The following is a 19001-nucleotide window of genomic DNA, read 5'->3' as shown; positions in this document are numbered from 1 at the left end:
CAGATCCCCACCTGCCATCCTATAGTTTTGTCTTCCTGTGTGTTCCGGGGCTTCTGGGCAGCTGGGCCTGCCCGGGGAAGTCCTTGCAGGTGGGAGGCCATACAGAGACCTAGTGTGTGCCACTGAGTGTCCCACCGTTGCTGGGCAACTGGAGGACTGCAGGGGGCGCCAGGTGACTCTCTCTTTTTATGTCACAGCAGCTCCTGTGCTGACCTTCAGGTTACATTTTGGAACTGTAATACTAAGGAAGAAATAAACTAATTTGTATGATATTCTGCACTGAAATTCCGTTATAGTCACTAGTGATGAGGCTCACCCCAAGGGCTTGGAGGGTGGACCAGGGCTTATTGGTGTTGGGGGGTGAGGAGGAGCTCTCCACCCTTCCAGCCTGGCATTTCTGGGTGTCCCTGCCCTTGGCTCACCCTGGGGCGGGTGCGTCAGGATGCCTTTCCCAGCAGTGGCAGCCTTTGGAGGCCCCAGGAACCATGGCCAAGCTGCAGGTGTGGGCTGGGGGCACCAAGGTGGGAAGCCAGGACCTGGAGACTCCCTGTGTCCAGATAACCCCCCCACCCAGCCACAAAGAATAGGCACGCTTCCTTCCGCCAGCTGTGCCATGCCCTGCCTGAGTCACAGGCTTGTTTGTCTCCTGCCTGGGCTGACAGCTCAGGCCCAGCTGCCACCGGAGACACCCCCAGCCGTCAGTGGAAAACACCCAAGAATGATGAAGACCAAAGGGGTTCCCATAGGGGTGTTTCAGGGGTGGCTCCCGCAAGGATTCCCAGACAGGGCAAGGCAAGGCCTGGCAGGCTTTTCCCTTCTGGGGACATGGATTCAGCGAGGCTGGGGGTTCCTGAAGTCACATAGCACAGCAGCGGCGGCAGAGCTGGGACAGGGACTGGCTCAGTGTGTGGGTCAGGAGCAAGTCGACAGGCTCTGCTCCCCACCCCTTGGAAGGGGCTGCCACCAGGGGCAGTTCTGACTAAGGCCCGGGAAGCCATGACTCAGAGCATGGGTCCCCAGGGTCTCTTTGGGCCAGCCGGGCTGCCGTAGACAGACAGGAAACACTCCTGACGCTCCTCCACCCGCGGGCGGCGCAGCGGGGCTGGACTCACGCTAGCTTGCCCAGCAACTTGCTTTCCTGCGTGAACTCTGGCAGGCTGCCCGCTTTGTGCAAAGCCGCCGCTGGGGCCTGCTCGGGGCCCTCTCCCTCTTCCACCTGCTCAGGGTGGCCTGGAGCTTGGAGGTGGGCAGTTGGAGCCTAGGATGGGCCTGTGTCAGCAGGGCATGTGCCCTTGGGCCAATTACTTCCTCTCAGAGCCTTGGGCTCCTCCTCTGAGGATGGGGTGTGTTGGCGTGAAATTAGGTGAGCATGTTGAATTGGGGAGCAGCAGGATATGCACCTGTAGGCAGCCGCCCTGGCCACACTCCCTCCCTCCCTTCCAAGTCCTGGGACAGACACAGTAGGGCACAGCTGGCCAGCCTGCTCTTCTCCTCTCTGCCCACTTTTTGCAGAAAAATCAACAGATACAACAGGGCCAGGGAAATGCCCCCGGGGGCCCCAGTCCCCATCACTCCAAGGGGCAGTCCCTGCAAGTGACAAGGTGGGCCCAATCCCTGTGGAACAAGTCTCTGAGGACCACAGAGTGGGGCCTCAGGCGGGCAGCAAGTAAGGGCCAAGCTGTGCCCCTGCCCAGAAGACCTTCCTGCCCCCAGAACCCCACCCTCTGCACACAGGCCTCCCTGGGCAGCAGCCCCCGGCTTCCAAGGCCTTCTGTGCCTCACCAGACGCCATGCTCTCATGGACCCAACTGCTGCTCTGCCCACTGCAGATGTGCCCCAGAGGAGCACGTGAAAAGCCGCGCCTGCCAAGGTGCTGCCGTGGTGGAGTTTTGGGCAGAGGGGTTGGGGGAAGAGTTTCTGACTTTTAAGATTCTCCAAATCCAGGATGAAGTCACACTGTGCTTTGGAATGGTAGATGCTCATTTATGTAAAATCGTAATAAATGTTACACGAACTGTTAGAATAAAAAAATACCGTTTTTGATGGGGAGGAGGTCCCCAGCCTGCCGCCGGGTAGGGAGAGGGTTAGCACCATTAGGGCGCAGGGGGTGGAAGCTCCGTCACAGCCCGTGGTGGGCACTGAGGTCTGTCGGTCAGTCTGTGCATCCTGGCACAGTCAGCGGCGGGCAACCTGCTGATGGCCATGAGAGGGGGTGCCGTGGCTGGGCGGAGAGCACGAGCGGCGGCACTGGGTGCAGACGGTGGGCAGCTGGCAGCAGCCCAGTAGGCGCAGTGTCTCACAAAACCCGAAGGACAGGCGGTCCCGCTCACAGCCTGGAGTGGGGGGCAGAGGGGCATCAGGACCAGTGGTTTGGGGTACCCAGAACCTGGCTCCCCATGCCAACCACCTTAAGGAGGCTCCAGCAGCTCCCCACCGAGCAAAGGGCCCCAGTTTCTGGAGTGGGTCCTGAACCGGAGTTGCAGGTCTCCAGCTGTTGCTGTTTCTGTCCCACCTGCTCATGGCCAACCCCAGGACTCGAGAACGGGCGCTGCTGGGCTGAGGTTTCTGGAGGAAAGGTCCTGACACCCCACCCTGATGCCCTCACATGCCCGTGAAAGCCTACCCGGGGCAACGCCCTGCCACCCCATCTCCATCCTTGCTCACCCCTGGTGTTTCCCAACAGATCCTGGCACATAACTGTGGTCCCAGGGACCTCCTGCCAGCCTGCAGCAGCCTCTGCCATCCACTCCCACCACCACCCCCTGCCCCAGTACATCTGTCCTGCCAGGCCTCCGTGACCACCTCCAGCCACGGGGGCTGTACTCAGCCTCGGGTTCTGGGTCACAGGGTCCTATCTCCCAGGCCAACCTCCCACTTCTCAGGTGGGCCACGAAGCCTAGAGAGAGTGGGCCTTAGAGGCCGTCAGCAGAAACCAGGGACTGAGCCCAGGCCAGCTCCAGGCTGTGCTTGTCAGGGCTGAGGCTTGGCTGGGCCCTCCTGCCCCGTGGTTATCAGAGCTATTTTGGGAGGTGGCTTGTTTCCAGCCTCCTGGCCTTGCTCCTGATTCTGCTGCTGCTGCTGCTGCTGACAGACCCAGCTTACTCCAGCAGGAGGAATAGGAGGACAGCAGCCATCCCTGGGCCTGGGACATCCCCCAGGCCCGGCAGAGGGCACGAGGCAGCAAGCAGGCTCCTCCACCCCAGCTCCAGGCAAAGCTCCAGAGCGCACATCTGCAGGCCTGCATCCTGGTCGCCTGGGGTGACTTCAGACAAGTTGCTTCACCTCTTGGGCCTTCGTTCCCTCCTCTGTCAACCCCACCTCCACAGCAAACGGATGTGGCCATGCTGTGTCACTGCAGTGACCACACACTCTGGAGTTTCCTGGCTTTCCACATGTCCCACCAACTGTCCCACAGACCAGCAAAACATCCTGGGAATTCCAGGTCTCCAAGTCCAAGACACCTTCCCAGCCGCCCCTCCACTGTTCACTGGTGGCAGAAAACTCCTCACTTAGGACAGCTTCTAGTTCAGCCACCTAACCAGCCCCCATAGCCCACTCCCTGCAGCCCACTCACACCCGCCCCTGGGAGACTTTGCAAGCCCAGAGCCTCCTGGGCCATCCGTCCTTGGTTCTAGACCCCCAGGTGCCTCAGTTCCTGTTCTCTGCGCCATCTGGTCCTCATCCCCGGGGGTCATAACCACCCTGCTCCCTCTGGCCAGCCCTAACCCTGAAGGTGAGAGACATGGTGCCAGCACCCAGCTTAGGCGACACACAGGAGCACTCTGAGATGCTGGCTAGGTGCATGCTGAGGGCAGGCAGGACAGGGTGGGGGCACTGCCACTGGGCCTTGAGGTTTGAGGCAGGAAGGCCACCCCTGCCAGAGGCAGGGTAACGAGGCATGGCAGGGGCCACTCTGAGCCTGAATGAGGGCTGCCCAGGAGCCAGTGCAGATAGAGAAGGCTGTATTGGACAAGGGGAGAAGGCAGACCGGGGAGATTGCAGGGGGCCCCGAATGCCAGCTTGAGGGCCCTGGCTGAGGACTCTGTCCTAGGGGTAGGGAGCAGACAGTCAATAGCACAGGGGCCGCAGCTCCTCACACCACAGCTTCTGGATTCCTTAGACTGGCAGGGTTGGCCCCAGGCCCTCTCCCTGACCTTGCAATTGGGGATGACAGTGGCTTTGGCAGAGGGGAAGAAGCCGCTTTGCCTGAGTATCCCCTCGATGCCCACGCAGTGCTGGGCCCTTCATGCCCAGACTTCATTTATGCAAGGATGGGGCTTGGCAGCCCCTTTATTCAGCACATGAAGGCCTGAGAGGGAAATGGAGCCCAAGGCCACACAGCTGGCGAGGGGAGCCTAGGTGACACTCCAGGGCCACCCCATTTTCTGTCCTCAGCAGTACCCCATTTTCTGTCCTCAGCACTGCTGAGAGCAGCTGGGGCTGCAGGAAGGAAGTGTATGAGAGTGTGTGTGTGTGTGAGTGTGTGTGTGTGTGTGTGTGTGTGTGTGTGTGTGTGTGTGTGTGTGTCAGCAGCGGGGTTGTGGAGAACCACGTCTAGCTCAGGCCCTTCCACCAGGACCCAGCTGTGTGTGTGTGTGTGTGTGTGTGTGTGTGTGTGTGTGTGTGTGTGTGTGTGTCAGCAGCGGGGTTGTGGAGAACCACGTCTAGCTCAGGCCCTTCCACCAGGACCCAGCTGGCCAGGAAATCCCCCACCACTGGGATTAGCAGAACCCTGGAAGGGAGGCCCTTCCTGCCTCAAACCCCATTACCTCATCAGCAGGGCCCTGGTTGCGCGTGCCTGTAAATCCCAGCTACTCAGGAGGCTGAGGCAGGAGAATCACTGGAACCTGGGAGGTGGAGGCTGCAGTGAGCTGAGATTGCACCATTGCACTCCAGCCTGGGTGACAGAGTGAGACTCCATCTCAAATAAAATAAAACAAAATAAAAATAAAATAAACAGCTGTATTAGATAACATGGGTTTCCTAGCTTTGAAAGGTATCTGCCCAGTTCTCCATTTTCGTTTTGTCATCATAATAGCATTTTAAGGAATGCTCAAATGTCTGTATCTCAGATTCCCGATTCTGAGACCCTGAGGACACTGACTGTCAACGATGGGAAGACTGAGGGGAAAAGGGAGGACTAAGAGACAAAGGGGGAGACTGAGGTGTGGGGAGACCAAGGAACGGCGGGGGAGACCGAGCGGGGAGAGGAAGACCGAGGGGCATGGGTGGGACTGGAGGACAGGAGGGAGACCGAGGGGCATGGGGGGAGACTGAGAAGTATGGAAGGAGATGGAGGGGCAGAGGGGAGACTGAGGAGCAGTGGGGAGGACATGGAGGGGCGGAGGGGAGACCAAGGAGCAGTGGGGAGGAGATAAAGAGAGCGGGGACTGAGGAGCATTGGGGGAGACTGAGGGAAATATGGGGAGGAAGAGTCGGAGTTAAAGAAATTGTCCTACTTTTCATAAATAGTTCAGGGAAATAAGTCAGGGTGGTGAGGGGCCACTGGACTGGTCTCCAGGACGCAGCAGGAGTGCAGGCACAAGACCTGCCGGAGCAGAGCAAGGACACAATCGAGAGGGAGCTGTGTCCGCTGGAGGGACAACGCCAGGAGCTGGAGCACACTGAGCACGCGCCACAAGCCAGCACCCACCTGCCTCATCCATTTACCCTCCCAGTGCGCCTGGGACATGGGGCGGTTGCCAGCCTCATCTCACAGATGGGGAACTGAGGCTCAGAGAAGCCAACTTCCAAACCCGTGGTGGCCCAGGAGTGAGCTGGAAGCTGAAGCCAGCGTCCCTGTCCACAGACAAAGCCCCTGCTGGCGGGGCTGTGCCTGCCCCACTTCTCACCTCTGCCGCAGGTGACTGTGCACTTGGTCCAGGGCCCATAGTGCCAGGAGAACTCGGGTGACGGGACCTCGCCATGGCTGCCTGCCTCCCTGTGGATGGTGTACTCGTAGCGCACCCCGGGGTTGCTCTCCTGGAACAGCAGCTGGGTGGGCAGGCAGCAGCCCGTGAGCACGAGGTGTCTTCTCCATCCACCCAGTCCTAAAGGAGCCAACCCCAGCCACCTCTGTGAACTGCAGCTACACCAATGGGCCATTTTAAAGATAGGGAAACCAAGGTAGAGGCCACAGCAGGAGGGCCTGGCTCAGAGCCAGGCTCTGTGACTGACCCAGGGCTCACTCCTCCAGGACGAGACCTGCCATGAGGGATGCTGAGCCTGGGGACTGCGCCTCCGCTCCCCCACCCTGGGCCTCGGGAGGCAGGCACCTGGATCCAGACAGGCTCGTTGGTGGGACCCGGGGACGTGAGGTTCTCCCAGTTGCCCCTGCGTGCGTATGTGAAGGTGGTCCCTGCCACCTGGTAGTCCCCGTTCCACTGGATGGTCCAGCCACCATTGAGGAAGTACTTCTTTGGGTCCTCGCTCCGCAGTGCCAGGAAGTTGGCAGCCTCGGCCACCTCCTGGATGCGGATCTCGCGTGCGCCGGCTGGGATCAGCCCCACATCCACATACCCTGTCAGCCAAGGGTTGTGGGTAGGTTGTGCCCAGGGTGAGAAGGTTGCTTATCCCCACCCGCTTCCCTCACATCTCTCCCCACTTGCCTCTGCCTGCTGATGCCAAAGATTTCGCCATTAGCTTTAAAGTCTGAGCTCCCAAAATTGCTCAGATGTGTCGTGGGTCACCAAAACCTCACAGAGGTGCCACAAATCCTGACCCCGTGGCCATGCCCCGTCATCCCTCTCTTGAGGACCTAAACTGGTCTCATCATAAGGCTGGATCCATCCCCTACACTAATTCTCTTTCTAAAAAAAACAAAGTGCCCAGGCCTTTCTCCTGGGACACCTTCCTCATCCCCACACAGCCTGCTTTTATTCAATTCACTTCCGTCACACCCATCACGTGCCAGGCACTACTCTCAGCACTTGTGTAAGCTCATGGGTAACGGCCCTATAGCCTAGGTACTATTGTTATCCCCATTTTACAGATGAGCAGAGAGGCAGACAGGGATGGTAACGTGCCTGAGCATCCTGCTGGGATATGAGCAGCCTCCAGGGCCAGTGCTTTATCCACCACATTGCACTGGGATGAAATCTAAGCTTCTCAGCCTGGCATTCAAGGCCCCATAGCTGGTCCTGCCTTCTCTTCTTGCCTCCAGGCTCTGGCACAAGCACTTTCCTCCATTTGGAAGGCCCCTTCCATCACTTCTGAGTTTTATGATTCAGTTCAACTTCTACCTCCTACAGGAAACCTTCCCTGACTTCCCCAGGCCAGGACCTTCTTCCTCGGTGCTCCCATAGCCCTCTGGGCCTCCCTACACTGCACTGGTCACACCAGAAGCTTCTGCCCCCTGCAGGACTGAGCGCTTTGCCTGCATGTCCCCATCACCTAGCACACAGTCCGTATTTGAGCAACGTGTGCAAAACAGATCGGAGGTGAGGGCACAGAGCTGGGGGTCTCAGAAGTTTCAGGAGGAGACTACCATTCTTTGAAAGGCCCAGGGGCCACACACAAGCCGGGTTGGCCCTGCCTGGGGTCTCTGGGACAGGAGGACTCCCCATGGGGACAGGTCTCTGCACATGGGCCAGGGGTCCCCTGACTCCTGCAAGAATTCCACCCTAGCAAGGCTTCCCTGCTTAGCCATCTCCAGGCTGGGTGGGGACCACAAGGCCAAGGACAGGGGCCCAGGGGAGATAGGGAAGGGGTCACCAGGTGAAGAGCACACCCCTCCCCCACAGCAGTCCCACCCCATACCCAGGCCCTCGGCCTCCTCGAAGGTCCCGCTCACGGTGTGGCAGGTGGAGCCGTTGCTGTGGCACACACCACAGCGATCCTCCATAGCACCGGAGTCAATCTCAAAGTCACAGCCCACATTCTGCAACACACAAGGAGGGGAGGCTCCTGGTGCTGGCGGCCAGTCCTTTGTGGTCCCAGCCCCGGGGGTCAGCCAGGCTCAGGAGGAGAAAGCTGGGAGTGGGGGTCAGGAGGCCTCTCTCTGGCCCTGCCCCACCCCAGCTGTGCCTCTGACCCAGGTGAACTTCTCTACCTCCCTGAGCCTCAGTTTCCTCAGATGTGAGATGGGGAGACCCACCCCTCGCTTAAAGGCATGTCGTGAGCATCACATGAGACAAGAGAAGGAAAGAGTTCTGCAAAGGCCACGGGCAGGCAGGGGATCTGACGCGCCATGGGCTCCTGACCAGCGCATGCAGGGAATTTCAACGTCAAAGGCACTGGGGGTTGGCACCTCCCTGCTGGTCCTCCTCGGAGCCCAGGCCTTGATACCCCAGAGGCTTAGAGGGCAAGAAGCAGGGACAAGTAGGTGGCTGGGGACATAGGCAAAGAGGAGAGGCCATCGTTGTTATTAAAAATAAGAATAGAAATTGTTACCAAATACTGAGCACTATTCTTCGGGGCTCAGAGCCCTTCATGTCACCTGTGCCACCTCATTTAAGCCCTTCTATTAGGGAGCAAACCACTGCCTGGGGTCAGCCAGCCAGCAAGAGGTCAAGCCACTGCCTGGGCTTTGGTTTCCTGGCTGGGGCAGTGCTGGTGCAGGCATCCAAGGAGATGCAGGGGGCGAGGCCTGACTGGTAGGGGTCCCCAGTGCCAGGAGGCATTGTAGGGGCTTTGCCTTAGAGGTCATACAGGGTAGGGGCTGGGAAGCCCAAAGGTAGAGCATAGGGAGGGTGGCCTGAGGAGGACCAGGAGGGACCCAGGAGAGAGCCTGAGGCCCACCAGTGGGGCTGGGGGCAGCCGGTGCTGGGAGAGCCTCTTCTAACCAGGCACACCTTGCAGATGCCGTTGATGCAGAGGTCCCTGCTGGCCCGGACCTGGTAGCAGGGGATGCCATCGACCACGGCGTCCCGCAGCTTCTCGGCAAAGTACTCATTCGAGGGCCGGCAGTGCAGCTCGCAGGGGTTCACTGGGGGCCCAAGTAGAAGAGCCATCAGCAACAGCTGGGGCAGGAATGTGAAGGCCACCAAGAAGACCCCTCTGTGACGCACATCCATAGCAGGCTAGAGGCTCCCAAGCAGCACCAACATGCTGGAGGCTCCGGCTGGGCTGGTAGCTATCTGCAAGGCTGCAGACTGGAGAGCTAGGGGTGAGCAGCAGCCCCAGGGGACATTGGAAGCGGCCCAGGCTTGGGGTGGAGACTGGGCCGCCTGCTTGCATCACAGGGTAACCTTGGACACACACACCCCCAGCCCTCTGAGCCTCAGTGTCTCCATGGGAGGCAGCACTCACCGTCATTGACCACGGGCACCCATGTGTGCAGCTGGCCCTCGTAAAGCGTAGCGTCAAAGTGGCTGCACTGGATGTGGTGGAAGGAGGGGCGGCCAGCGGGGCAGGCCTGCAGGTTGCAGAGGCGGAAGCGCTTCCGCTCACCCACACAGTATCTGCCTTTGTATTTGGGCCTGTGGGGAGGACCGGGATGCGCCCTAGTGAGGGACTGGTGAATACTACTGCATGGCCACAGCCCAGAGCAAGCGGCTTCCTCCTGCACCCACACCCCGAGATGCCTGCCGCCCAGCTTTGTGCACGCTGTTCTCCTCCCTTGGGCTGCCCACCCTGTGGCCCAGACACACCCTTCCTGTTTGTAAGGACCTGCGGGGAGGTGGCAACAGGAAGCCTGAGCTCTGCCCCCAACCTGCTGTGTGATCGGGGGCAAGTCTTCAGCCACCCTCTGGGCCTCAGTTTCCTCCAGTATAAAGTGAGGTTGGGGCTGCCTCTGCAGAGGGCTGTTGAGAAGCTGGGACAAGCTGTAGGCATGACTGGCACTGGCTGGAGGGACTGCTCCAAGTCTCCGACCCATGACACCAGCATCCTAACGAGCCCTTGAGTCCTCAGCCTCCCTCCTGGTGGCAGTACCCCAGCCCGGGCCTAAAGGAAGCGCCCAGGGCCCCAGCCAGCTGAGAGGTCTGACCGAGCACAGCTCCTGAAACCCTCTGCATCTAGGCCAGGGTCGCTGACCACCACCCAGCTCAGACCTGGAGGCCAGGAGGCAGGAGGGCCACAGGCCAATCTTGGGTAAGCACAGGGCACTGGGTGGGGCTGACTGTGAACCCCATGCCTGCCCCAGGTGGCCTCCGGAAGTGAAGATTAGCCGGGTAGTGCCTCAGATCTACAGTACCACTGGCCTCTGCATCTCACCAGATCTTCACACCCCACCGTTTAGACGGGGAAACAGAGGCCCAGAGAGGTGAAGTCACTCACCTCAGGCCACCCCTTCACTGCTGGCCCATCCTCCCAGCTGCCCCCAGTCTCATCTCAGACCTTTGTTGTGCCTCTGAGGCCACCAAGCCCCTCCCGCTGAGTGCCCACTACAGACGAGCTGCAAAACTGAGGGCCTGGCCTGCGTAAACTGCATTTGCCCCCGACTACAACTTTACTGGATGGGCACTGCTGTTATATAGACGGGGAAACGGAGGCCCAGAGAAGGGGTGAACAGAGGATTCGAACTCAGAGCCATCTAAGGTCCAGGGCCCATGCTCTTCGCCACTGCCCTCTCCTGCCTCCTTCCAGCCAGCAGCTGCTTTGCCATGTGGCCTCTGATGAGTCTCTCTAGTCTCTGGGCCGCAGTGTCCCGCTCTCTGGAAAGGGGTCAGCAGTGGGGACCCTGTCAGCCCCCAGAACACTGCTTGAAAGTGACTCAAGGTGGCCTGGACACTCGGACTGACCATTATGAAGACACTTCTCAGAGCCAGGGGCTGGGACAGAGCCAAGCTCCTGCAATCGGCTGACTGCTTGGGTCCCTCTGTCCCATTGCCCAGGGCACCCTGGGCCCCACACTCACGTAGGCTGCGTGCACTGCCGCTCGGCGCTCTGTACGCCCACGCCACAGCTCCGCGAGCAGATGGACCAGGCGCTCCAGCCGGACCAGCCACCATCCACGGCCTCGGGCCGGAAGCCCACGGGTACGCACTCCCCATTGAGACACCACTACTGTGACAGATGGAGGTAGAGCCACCCCACCCCCCAGCCTATCAGTCATCCTCACCCTAGTGAGAACAAGGTGGGTGGGAAGGTTGCGAAAGGCACAGAGGGGAAGGATGGAAGGTGAGAGAGACCCCCTCACAATCATCACAATCATCTGTGACCCAGGCCACAGGGAGGAGCTGAGCAGGGAGTAAAACAGCCCACGTGCTGACTCAGCTGAAGACACCCTGGGGAATCATGGAATCAAGCCCTGGCCCCAATGCCTCCGCTTTGCAGATGGGGCCTTGGGGGGCAGAGAGTGTGGGGCTCTGCTAGGAGCACAAGCAAGACTGTGAGCCGGGGCTGACCCCAGGGCCTGGTTACAGCAGGTCTGGCCTCTCCAACACCCACTGCTGGGACTGGGGACATCCCCTACCTTATTCTCCCCACACCCTGGCTGCATCCAGTTTGGAGTGACAGGTGGTCCCCACAGAGCACCAGAGTGTGTGGCAGACATTCTGCAAGGAGGAGGCCATACCCTCACCCCCTCCCAGTGCCGCCACCCACCCTGCCCCCTCCCTGTCCCCAAGGGTCCCCTGGGCACCCCTCCACATGGCAGGGACCCACTGACCCCCAGAGGTCCCTTCTTGTGTGCCTGCTCCCACCTTCCTCCCCAGACCATGTGGTGGTGTGAGGTGCCCGGGGCCGCGCTGCTCAGAGCCATCCCCAACTGTCCCCACCTCTCCCGGCCCAGCCCCTCCTCTGGAAACACTCCCCTTGGAAGATCACTTCAGGTGATCTTCTCCAGGATAAATAGACCCTCCCCACTGGGGTTCCTTTTCCCTCTCATGAGCCAGCTCCAGAGAGGCTAAGGGACTTGCCCAAAGTGTCACAGTTGGTCCATGGTTGACCCAGAAATCAGAGCTGGGTCTGTGGCCGCCCATCCCTGGCCTCTCCCACAGGCCACTTGACGTCTCACAGTATCACTCGGGGGCGCAGCCCAGGCCAGGCGAGGTTACTCCCAGGCTGGCATCCACGGGCTGGTGAGAGCTGTCCCCTGAGCCCTCCTGCCAGGTCCCCACACCCCCACACCCACACCGGCCCCACTCGCATCCATGTCCTCGCAGAAGGCAGAGTAGGCCCCGTACTGGAGGCGGCACTGGTGGCTCACATCATAGAGGATGCCAGGCGGCACCGAGGGGAAGTCGATGATGTCCTTGGCGGGAGGGTCGTCCAGGCACGGGCCCCACCCACAGCTAGAGGATGGAGGGGGCGCAGCCTGTGAGACCCACCAGAGAAGTCTTGGTGGGGCCGGGAGAGGAGGAGAGGTGGGAGGGGGCACAGAGCCCTACAGCTATAGGAAACTCCAGCCTCCCCGCTCGGTTCAGCTGATCCTCCAACCACAGCCAGCAGCACAGGCCCTCCCGGCCTCTCTCATCTCATCTCCTGGGCACTCCAGCTGGCTAAACAATCCCAACCCCAATCCCAGCCCTCTGCACACGCTGCCAGGGCCTTCCCTCAGAAGGCCTCCTGGACCGCCAAGCCCTCATGTGGCGCTGCCCTCTGACCCTGCAGCCTCCGTCCCTGAGCCCAGACCCTGGAGCCAGGCCCAACAAGGATCCAGAGAACATCACATCACAGTTGACACAACAGAGCCTCCGATGGCCCCACCCAGGCAGGGCAGCCGTGCCTGTCCATTTTCCCCACCCACCGACAGGGCTGGCCTCCGGCCTCTGTCATACCCTATCTACTCTGGCCTTCCTCCAGCCAGCATTCCCTGGCAGCGGTGGTGGGGAAAATGGCAGACATGAGCAGGCGCCATCTGTGTCCACCATACACTTTTGCTGCTGCGGTGTGCCAAAGACAAGGCTGCCCAGACACAACACCACGAGGCAGGGAGCACAGAGGTGGGGGCCCTGGGGAGAGCAGCCCAGGCCTGGCTGGCACCCACTTCTGACCCTGCCTCACTCTGTACAGCCCTTGGCCATGCTATTGTTTCTGGGACCAGTGACCAGCCTGCTGCCCCTGCTGGACCTTAGGCAGACACCACTATGGCTTAGCAGCAGGAGTGCCCTAACCCGCTGACCACCCCACCTATGGCTCACTGCTGTCCTGGAGGAAGGTTTGGGGCCTTCTGGGGGCAGCAGTGGCTGGGGAGAATTGAGCCACGCAGACATGCAGGGCTGGGGATGACCCAGGCAGCCACGGCTTGGGCAGAAGCAACGGAGGGAGGCAGGACCCGTGGGACCTGGGGCCTCTAGCCAGGCAGGGGAGATGGGGAGGCACAAACCCTCCAGTTCTATAGTCTGGGTGGCCTCAGGGCAGGTGGTGCCAGGCCAGAGGGCCAGGATGAGCATACAGTCCTGACTGGGACAGGCGGGGGTTTGCACAGGGAAGAAGGGCAAAGGTGATGGATCCTGGAGTCCAGCAGGGAGAGAAAGACACTCCGAGATGTGGAGAGGCTGGGAGAACATGAAAGGGTCTGGAAACAGGGCCAAGACCGCTGAAGGCAGGTGTGGAAAGAGGCTGGGAGGGTAGATCAGACCATGGAATCCCAAAACCCAGATTTCAGAGGAGCGGGCCTGGCAGCTGGGAGACCCAGGGTGGGGTGGGTGGTCTGTGTGGTCTCCTAAGTCCCCTGGCCAGTGACAAGCCCCTGGCTCTGCCCAGAGCTGCAGAGAAGAAAGCCAAGGTGACCAGACTTCTACTGAGAACCCTGGAATCCTCCTGGAATCACCCAGACTGCCCATGCTGGCTAGAAACAGACCCTCGAACACAGGCGTTGGCAGATGAGCAGCTGCTGGATGCAGTTCTAGTGCCCAAGATGACCACGTGCCAGGCTGGCCCCGGGTACTGGGGGCATACCCTCTCATTTGCTCCTCACAACATCCCGGGCAGACTACCATCATCTCTCCTCACACACTCAGGGCCCATACGTCACTTGCCCTGGGTCACACAAGAGGGACATGATGGCCAGGATCTGAAGCCAGGCCCAGGCTGCCTGCACCAGGCTGTGTCTACTCACTAAGCTGCCCCCAGTGCAGGGCTCCTCCCATTCAGCCGCGAGCCTGGCCTCAAATACCTCACCCCAAATACAAGTTCAAACCATGGCAGCCAAGGCCTGGCGGGGAGAAAGGAGCGTCCCAAGTGCTCCTGCGGCTTGGGGCTCCCTGAGCCTCCCTGGGCCTGCACCCGGGGCAGAGTGTCAGCAGGGGTTGGTGGGCTCAGCTGGCCCTGGGCTCCCTCCTTCCCGCTAGCATTCCGTGGCTCCAGGAGGTAGACTGGGGGCTCACCCATCCCAGCCAGGGGGTCCTCTGATCCCGTGGCTGAGGGGTCCCATGCGCCTCATCCCGGCACCAACAGTCCCTGGGCTACAGCCCAGCCCTTCTGTTTCCTGGCTGCCCCAGTGCTGACTCGTTGCTCGTGTGGCTCCTGTGGGCCTGCTGCTGGGCAGCTGAAGCCACAACAACCTCTCAGCCCACCCTGGGTGTGTGGGAGAAGTCGGGAGCATGAGGCGACCCTCACAGAATCCACTGCCAGAATCAGGCCCAGGTGCTGTCTTGGGAGTCAGAAACCCAAGTTCTACTCTTTGCCTGGCTGTAGTTGCTGTGTGGCCTTGGGCCTTCACGTCCTCATCTGCAAGAAGCTGATCCCAAGCTACAGGGGTATAAATAGCAGTGTCTTCTTGGGAAAAATCACACAGGCGGCCGGCAGCCAGCCCTTCCTTCCTCTGGCAGGCTCACTGCCAACTCCTCTGCACTGCCGACACACCCGGATCCCCAAACCCGTCAGCCCTTCCCCTCCACGCCCCTCCTTAGGCTAATTATAGTGCGGCTGGGCAGTCCCACAAGAGGTCAGAGCAGACAGTAGGTGACTCTGGTCAGAAACCTCACTCTCACCTCGAGACTGCAAAGAGCTGCCCACCACTGACAGGAGACACCTGTGGGCCCGCTCCCCTGGCCACCCCTGGGATCTGGTCATGGAGTCACTGAATGGGGGGGTCCATGGGGTGAAGTGAAAGATCCCACATGTGACCCAGCCTGTCTCTCTCCCTGTAGAAATGCTGGCTTCGAGGAAAGCAGGGACCAGGGCCTCCCCTTCTCCCACCCAAGTCCAAGTTGACACCAGTGAAATGCTGTGACCTCTCCCCAGGGTCCCTTAAAGCACCTGTCAGCCCAGAAAGGATCTTAGAGTTCTTCAGGTCAACCCTCTTGGACAAGCTCCAGATGCTACCCTCCAGCACCCCCTCCCTGCCACCTCCTGAGGGTTCTTCTGCCCCACCCTACACTCGCGTGGCCCCGGCCTCTGCCCAGCCTGCCCTCCACTTAGCACCCTTCTTCCTCGGGGTGGAAGTCAGCCTTTAGAGGGCAGGCTCCTTCTCTGAGTCACTGTTCCTGACCCCAGGAGGGCTTGGTGCCCCTCTCCCCAGTCCTACAGCCCACGAGGACTGCGTGCCTTGGTGCCAATCATCCCCAACTGTCATCTGTCCATCTCCCCCTGGTGTGAGGACCTGCAGGACAGGCACCTGGAGGTCTGTCTCCTTTACCACAGTCCCCACACACAGGGCCTGATGGACACGGAGTCTGTGGACACAGCAAGAACGAGTCTGGATTCAGCCCTGTGGGTCTACCTGGCTGGATAAGCATCTACGCGCAGGAAGCCAAGGGGCTTCAGGACCAGCCAGGATGAGGGGGTTGTCTGTGAGTGCCTCTGAGGTGCCCCCAAGTCCTGGGAACACTGCCTGACCATTTGGCACTTCGGTGAATCTCACTCATTCTGTCTCCCAACCGGCTGGGGTGGAGCCCATCCTCTCTCTCCTGTCCCACCCCCAGCAAGGAGACCAAAGCCTGCAGGCTGGGAGACAGGCTGCTGCCACCCTCCCCGCCTCCGCACACCCTCTTCCTTCCACCTCCTGGGCCTTGGGAGGGCCCTGCTGCCTGACTCCCAGGATGCAAAGGTGAAAGTGTGAAAGGACCTTGGGAAGATGGGGTTCTTCTTCCTCCCAAACACCCTCCACTGGTGAGGCATGGATTGCTCTGCTTCTGTCTGGCTCACCCCAGTGCCAAGGCTCTGGGAGGCCACGGCTGGCTCTGACTCTCACCCTGTCCTCCCCTCCTCACCCCAGGTCGTGAGCCAAGTCCCTCAAGCATGCCAGCAGCTGAATGAGGACAGAGACTTGTCTGTCTGTCTGTCTGTCTGTCTGTCCTAGAGCCAGGGTGTTGGGCGGCACCCTGGGTGGGGGCAGCTGGGAACAAGCCCTGGGAGTGCTGTGGCGGCAGCTACTATTCTGATTTTCTGAAGCCATTCTCTCATTCTCTGCCTCTCTCTGGGGAAGGAGACACACCCTCCTCTCCACCTTCAGGCCACTTGCCTGGTTCAAGTCCCATCTATCACTTGGTAACTGTGGAAGGAATAGTAGTGAGCGTGTGTGAAATGCTTACTGCGTGGCAGGCGCGGTGCTCAGCACTGCACGTGTTTTCTCACTTATTCCTCATATCACATGCACAAGGCAGTCCCATCATGATGTCCATTTTTTGAGGCTTAAGGGATAATATAACTTGTCTGCCAACACAGGTAGAAGCCTGGGCCACAATCTAGGTTCTTTTTTTTCCCCAAGACAGTCTTACTCTGTTGCCCAAGCTGAACTGCCGTGGCGTGATCTTAGTTCACTGCAACTTCCATCTCCCAGGTTCAAGCAGTTATCCTGCCTCAGCCTCCCGAGTAGCTGGGATTATAGGCATGCACCACCATGTCCAGCTAAATTTTGTATTTTTAGTAGAGATGGGGTTTTACCATGTTGGCCAGGCTGGTCTCAAACTTCTGACCTCAAGGGATCCGCCTGCCTCAGTCTCCCAAAGTGCTGGGATTACAGGTGTGAGCCACCATGCCGAGCCAGTCTAGGTCCTTAACCACCAAACAAAACTCTTCTCTGCTTCCAATCCCGCTCCCCACCCCAGTAATCCCTCCTCCACTGGAGGCCAGCATCCTTGCTCTTACATCCCTAATGGACCTGGTCACATCCCTGCTTAAACCCCACAGTGAGTGGACTTCTAGAAAAACATGGCACATTGAGCAGACAGATTTATCGCTGCTCCCTTCCAAAACTCCACTCTGATGACAGTAGAGGAAACAAACAAGGCATAAATCTATAAGGGGTGATGATGGATAACGAAGGATGTCAAGATTCTGGAAGCTGGGAAGCAGATGGCCGGGCAGTAACTGACTTGGTAGAGTGATGAAAACTGAGAGCCAAATGCCTGCAGGGAGGAACCATCCAGAAGGAGAAGCCCGGAAAAGCCTGTTTCCAGGGACCCCTCAGGGCCTTAGGGCCAGGAGGGCTGAGAACAGTGGGCTGAAAGTCTGTAAGAACTGATCAGACCCTATATCCCCTCCCAAACCCTGTGTAGCCAAGTGACAGCCACCTCTCCACTCAGCACAGGGCCAGGGATCACTCCCTGGAGAGGGTGAACCAAGAGGCTCTGGCCCAGCAACACTGGGCATAGATGAAGGCCCAAGGCAGAAGGACCTACAGAGAAGAGAGGACAAGCAAAAGTCTACACATCGAAGGGTAAGAAACACGCCAAGCCCCTTCCTCACTTGGATGCCGGAATGCTGCAGCCAGACATACACTCTCCCAGGAAAAGTCTAGAGGATTCTTCTCTGGGGAAACTGAATCACTCAGAAAAATGACCTCAGATACTGACATTAGAGGATCTCCCCAAAACAGCCCTATCTGAACCAGTCCTTCAGCAGTGACTTGGAAAAGTCCTGCCCAAGTCCACAAATTGCCCAATCGGTGTCTCTGCATCTCCTTGCTATATATGAAATACTGCCAATGCATTTTAAGAAAACTTTTTTTTGAGACAGAGTTTCTGTTGCCCAGGCTGGAGTACAATGGTGCAATCTCGGTTCACTGCAGCCTCCGCCTCCTGGGTTCAAGCGATTCTCCTGCCTCAGCTTTCTGAGCAGCTGCAATTACAGACACCAGTCACCGCACTTGGCTAATATTTTGTATTTTTTTAGTAGAAATACAGTTTCACCATGTTGGCCAGGCTGGCCTGCCTCGGCCTCCCAAAGTGCTGGGATTACAGGCATGAGCCACCTGGCCAAGAAAACTGTTAACATGAAACAAATATTTTTTTAAAAATAACCCAAAGGAAAGAAAAACATTTCAGGGAACAGAAGAAAAAAGTCAAATCCATGTAAGTAATAATCTCACAGAAATAAGAGAACCTACTGTACCCATGAAACAAGAATAGGATCAAAAGGTGCACAGGTTGAGCATGTCCAATCCCAAAATCCAAATGCTCCAAAATCCAAAACTTTTGAGCACTAACATGATGCTCAGAGGAAATGCTCTTCGGAGCACTTCAGATTTTGGACTTTCAGACTGGGGATTCTGAACTGCTAAGTATAATGCAAATACCACTCACCCCCAAAAAATCCAAAATCTAAAACACTTCTGGTCCCAAGTGTTTCAGATACAAGACACTTAATGTGTATTTAGTGAATGAAAAAGTTCAAGAAATTAAAAGTACAATGAAAAAAATAAAAAATTTAATAGGATTATAAAGTAAAGATGAATTAGATACCTCCTGGAAAATAGAAAGAGATGGCTGGGCACGCTGGCTCATGCCTGTAATCCCAGAGCATTGGGAGGCTGAGGGAGGAGTCTAGGAGTTCAAGTACAGCCTGAGCAACATGGCAGAACCCCATCTCTATGAAAAATTTAAAAATTAGCTGAGTGTGGTGGGACACACCTGTAGTCCCAGCTACTTGGGATGCTGAGGCAGGAGGATCATTTGTGGCTGGGAGGTCGAGGCTGCAGTGAGCCATGATTGTGGCACTGCACTGCAGCCTGGGCAACAAAGTGAGACCCTGTCTCAAAAAAAAAAAAAAAAAAAGAAAAAGAAAAAAAGAAAGAATAGAAAAGAAAATAGAGATGAAAAAGTAGAAAATGTTTAAAAATAAGAAAGCAAGAGAATAGCTGCATATGAAAGATTCCAGAAAGAGAAAATGTAAGAAAGTTATCAAATAAATAATATGACAACAGTTCAAGAACTGAAGGGCACAAGTTTCTG

At 58.3% G+C, this 19001-nt stretch overlaps 2 protein-coding genes and 1 long non-coding RNA gene across 7 annotated transcripts in view; 1 reads left to right on the top strand and 2 right to left on the bottom strand.

Moving 5' to 3' along the window:
- Nucleotides 1–272, top strand: part of TBC1D2B (TBC1 domain family member 2B) — an 82426-nt gene extending 82154 nt beyond the window's left edge. For 4 of the 5 annotated variants that reach the window (XM_077940049.1, XM_077940050.1, XM_077940052.1 and 1 more), the window contains exon 14: nt 198–272. In XM_077940049.1, the coding sequence (XP_077796175.1) occupies nt 198–256 (59 nt within the window). In that variant the 3' untranslated portion in view covers nt 257–272. The remainder of the gene's footprint in view (nt 1–197) is intronic. The other variant, XM_077940053.1, reaches the window with a different exon arrangement.
- Nucleotides 273–1962: 1690 nt separating this feature from the next.
- Nucleotides 1963–3954, bottom strand: LOC144330030 (uncharacterized). Its single transcript, XR_013395847.1, has 2 exons — nt 2748–3954; nt 1963–2417 (listed from the first exon to the last, which is right to left on the bottom strand). It is a non-coding gene; the product is annotated as an uncharacterized LOC144330030 (long non-coding RNA).
- A 1704-nt stretch (nt 3955–5658) lies between these two features.
- On the bottom strand, nt 5659–14217 carry LOC106992473 (A disintegrin and metalloproteinase with thrombospondin motifs 7). The gene is given in 10 exon segments (XM_077938806.1): nt 5659–6062; nt 6065–6520; nt 7759–7879; nt 8793–8926; nt 9250–9419; nt 10799–10944; nt 11357–11375; nt 11377–11438; nt 12032–12268; nt 14008–14217. Coding segments are annotated over 10 exon segments (1959 nt in total).
- Between the last annotated feature and the right edge of the window lie 4784 nt (nt 14218–19001).

The sequence above is a fragment of the Macaca mulatta genome, chromosome 7, assembly GCF_049350105.2.
Source record: "Macaca mulatta isolate MMU2019108-1 chromosome 7, T2T-MMU8v2.0, whole genome shotgun sequence".
In the NCBI taxonomy this organism is placed as follows: domain Eukaryota; kingdom Metazoa; phylum Chordata; class Mammalia; order Primates; family Cercopithecidae; genus Macaca; species Macaca mulatta.
Note: the sequence above shows the minus strand (reverse complement) of the source record. Positions and strands in the feature narration are given on the sequence as shown.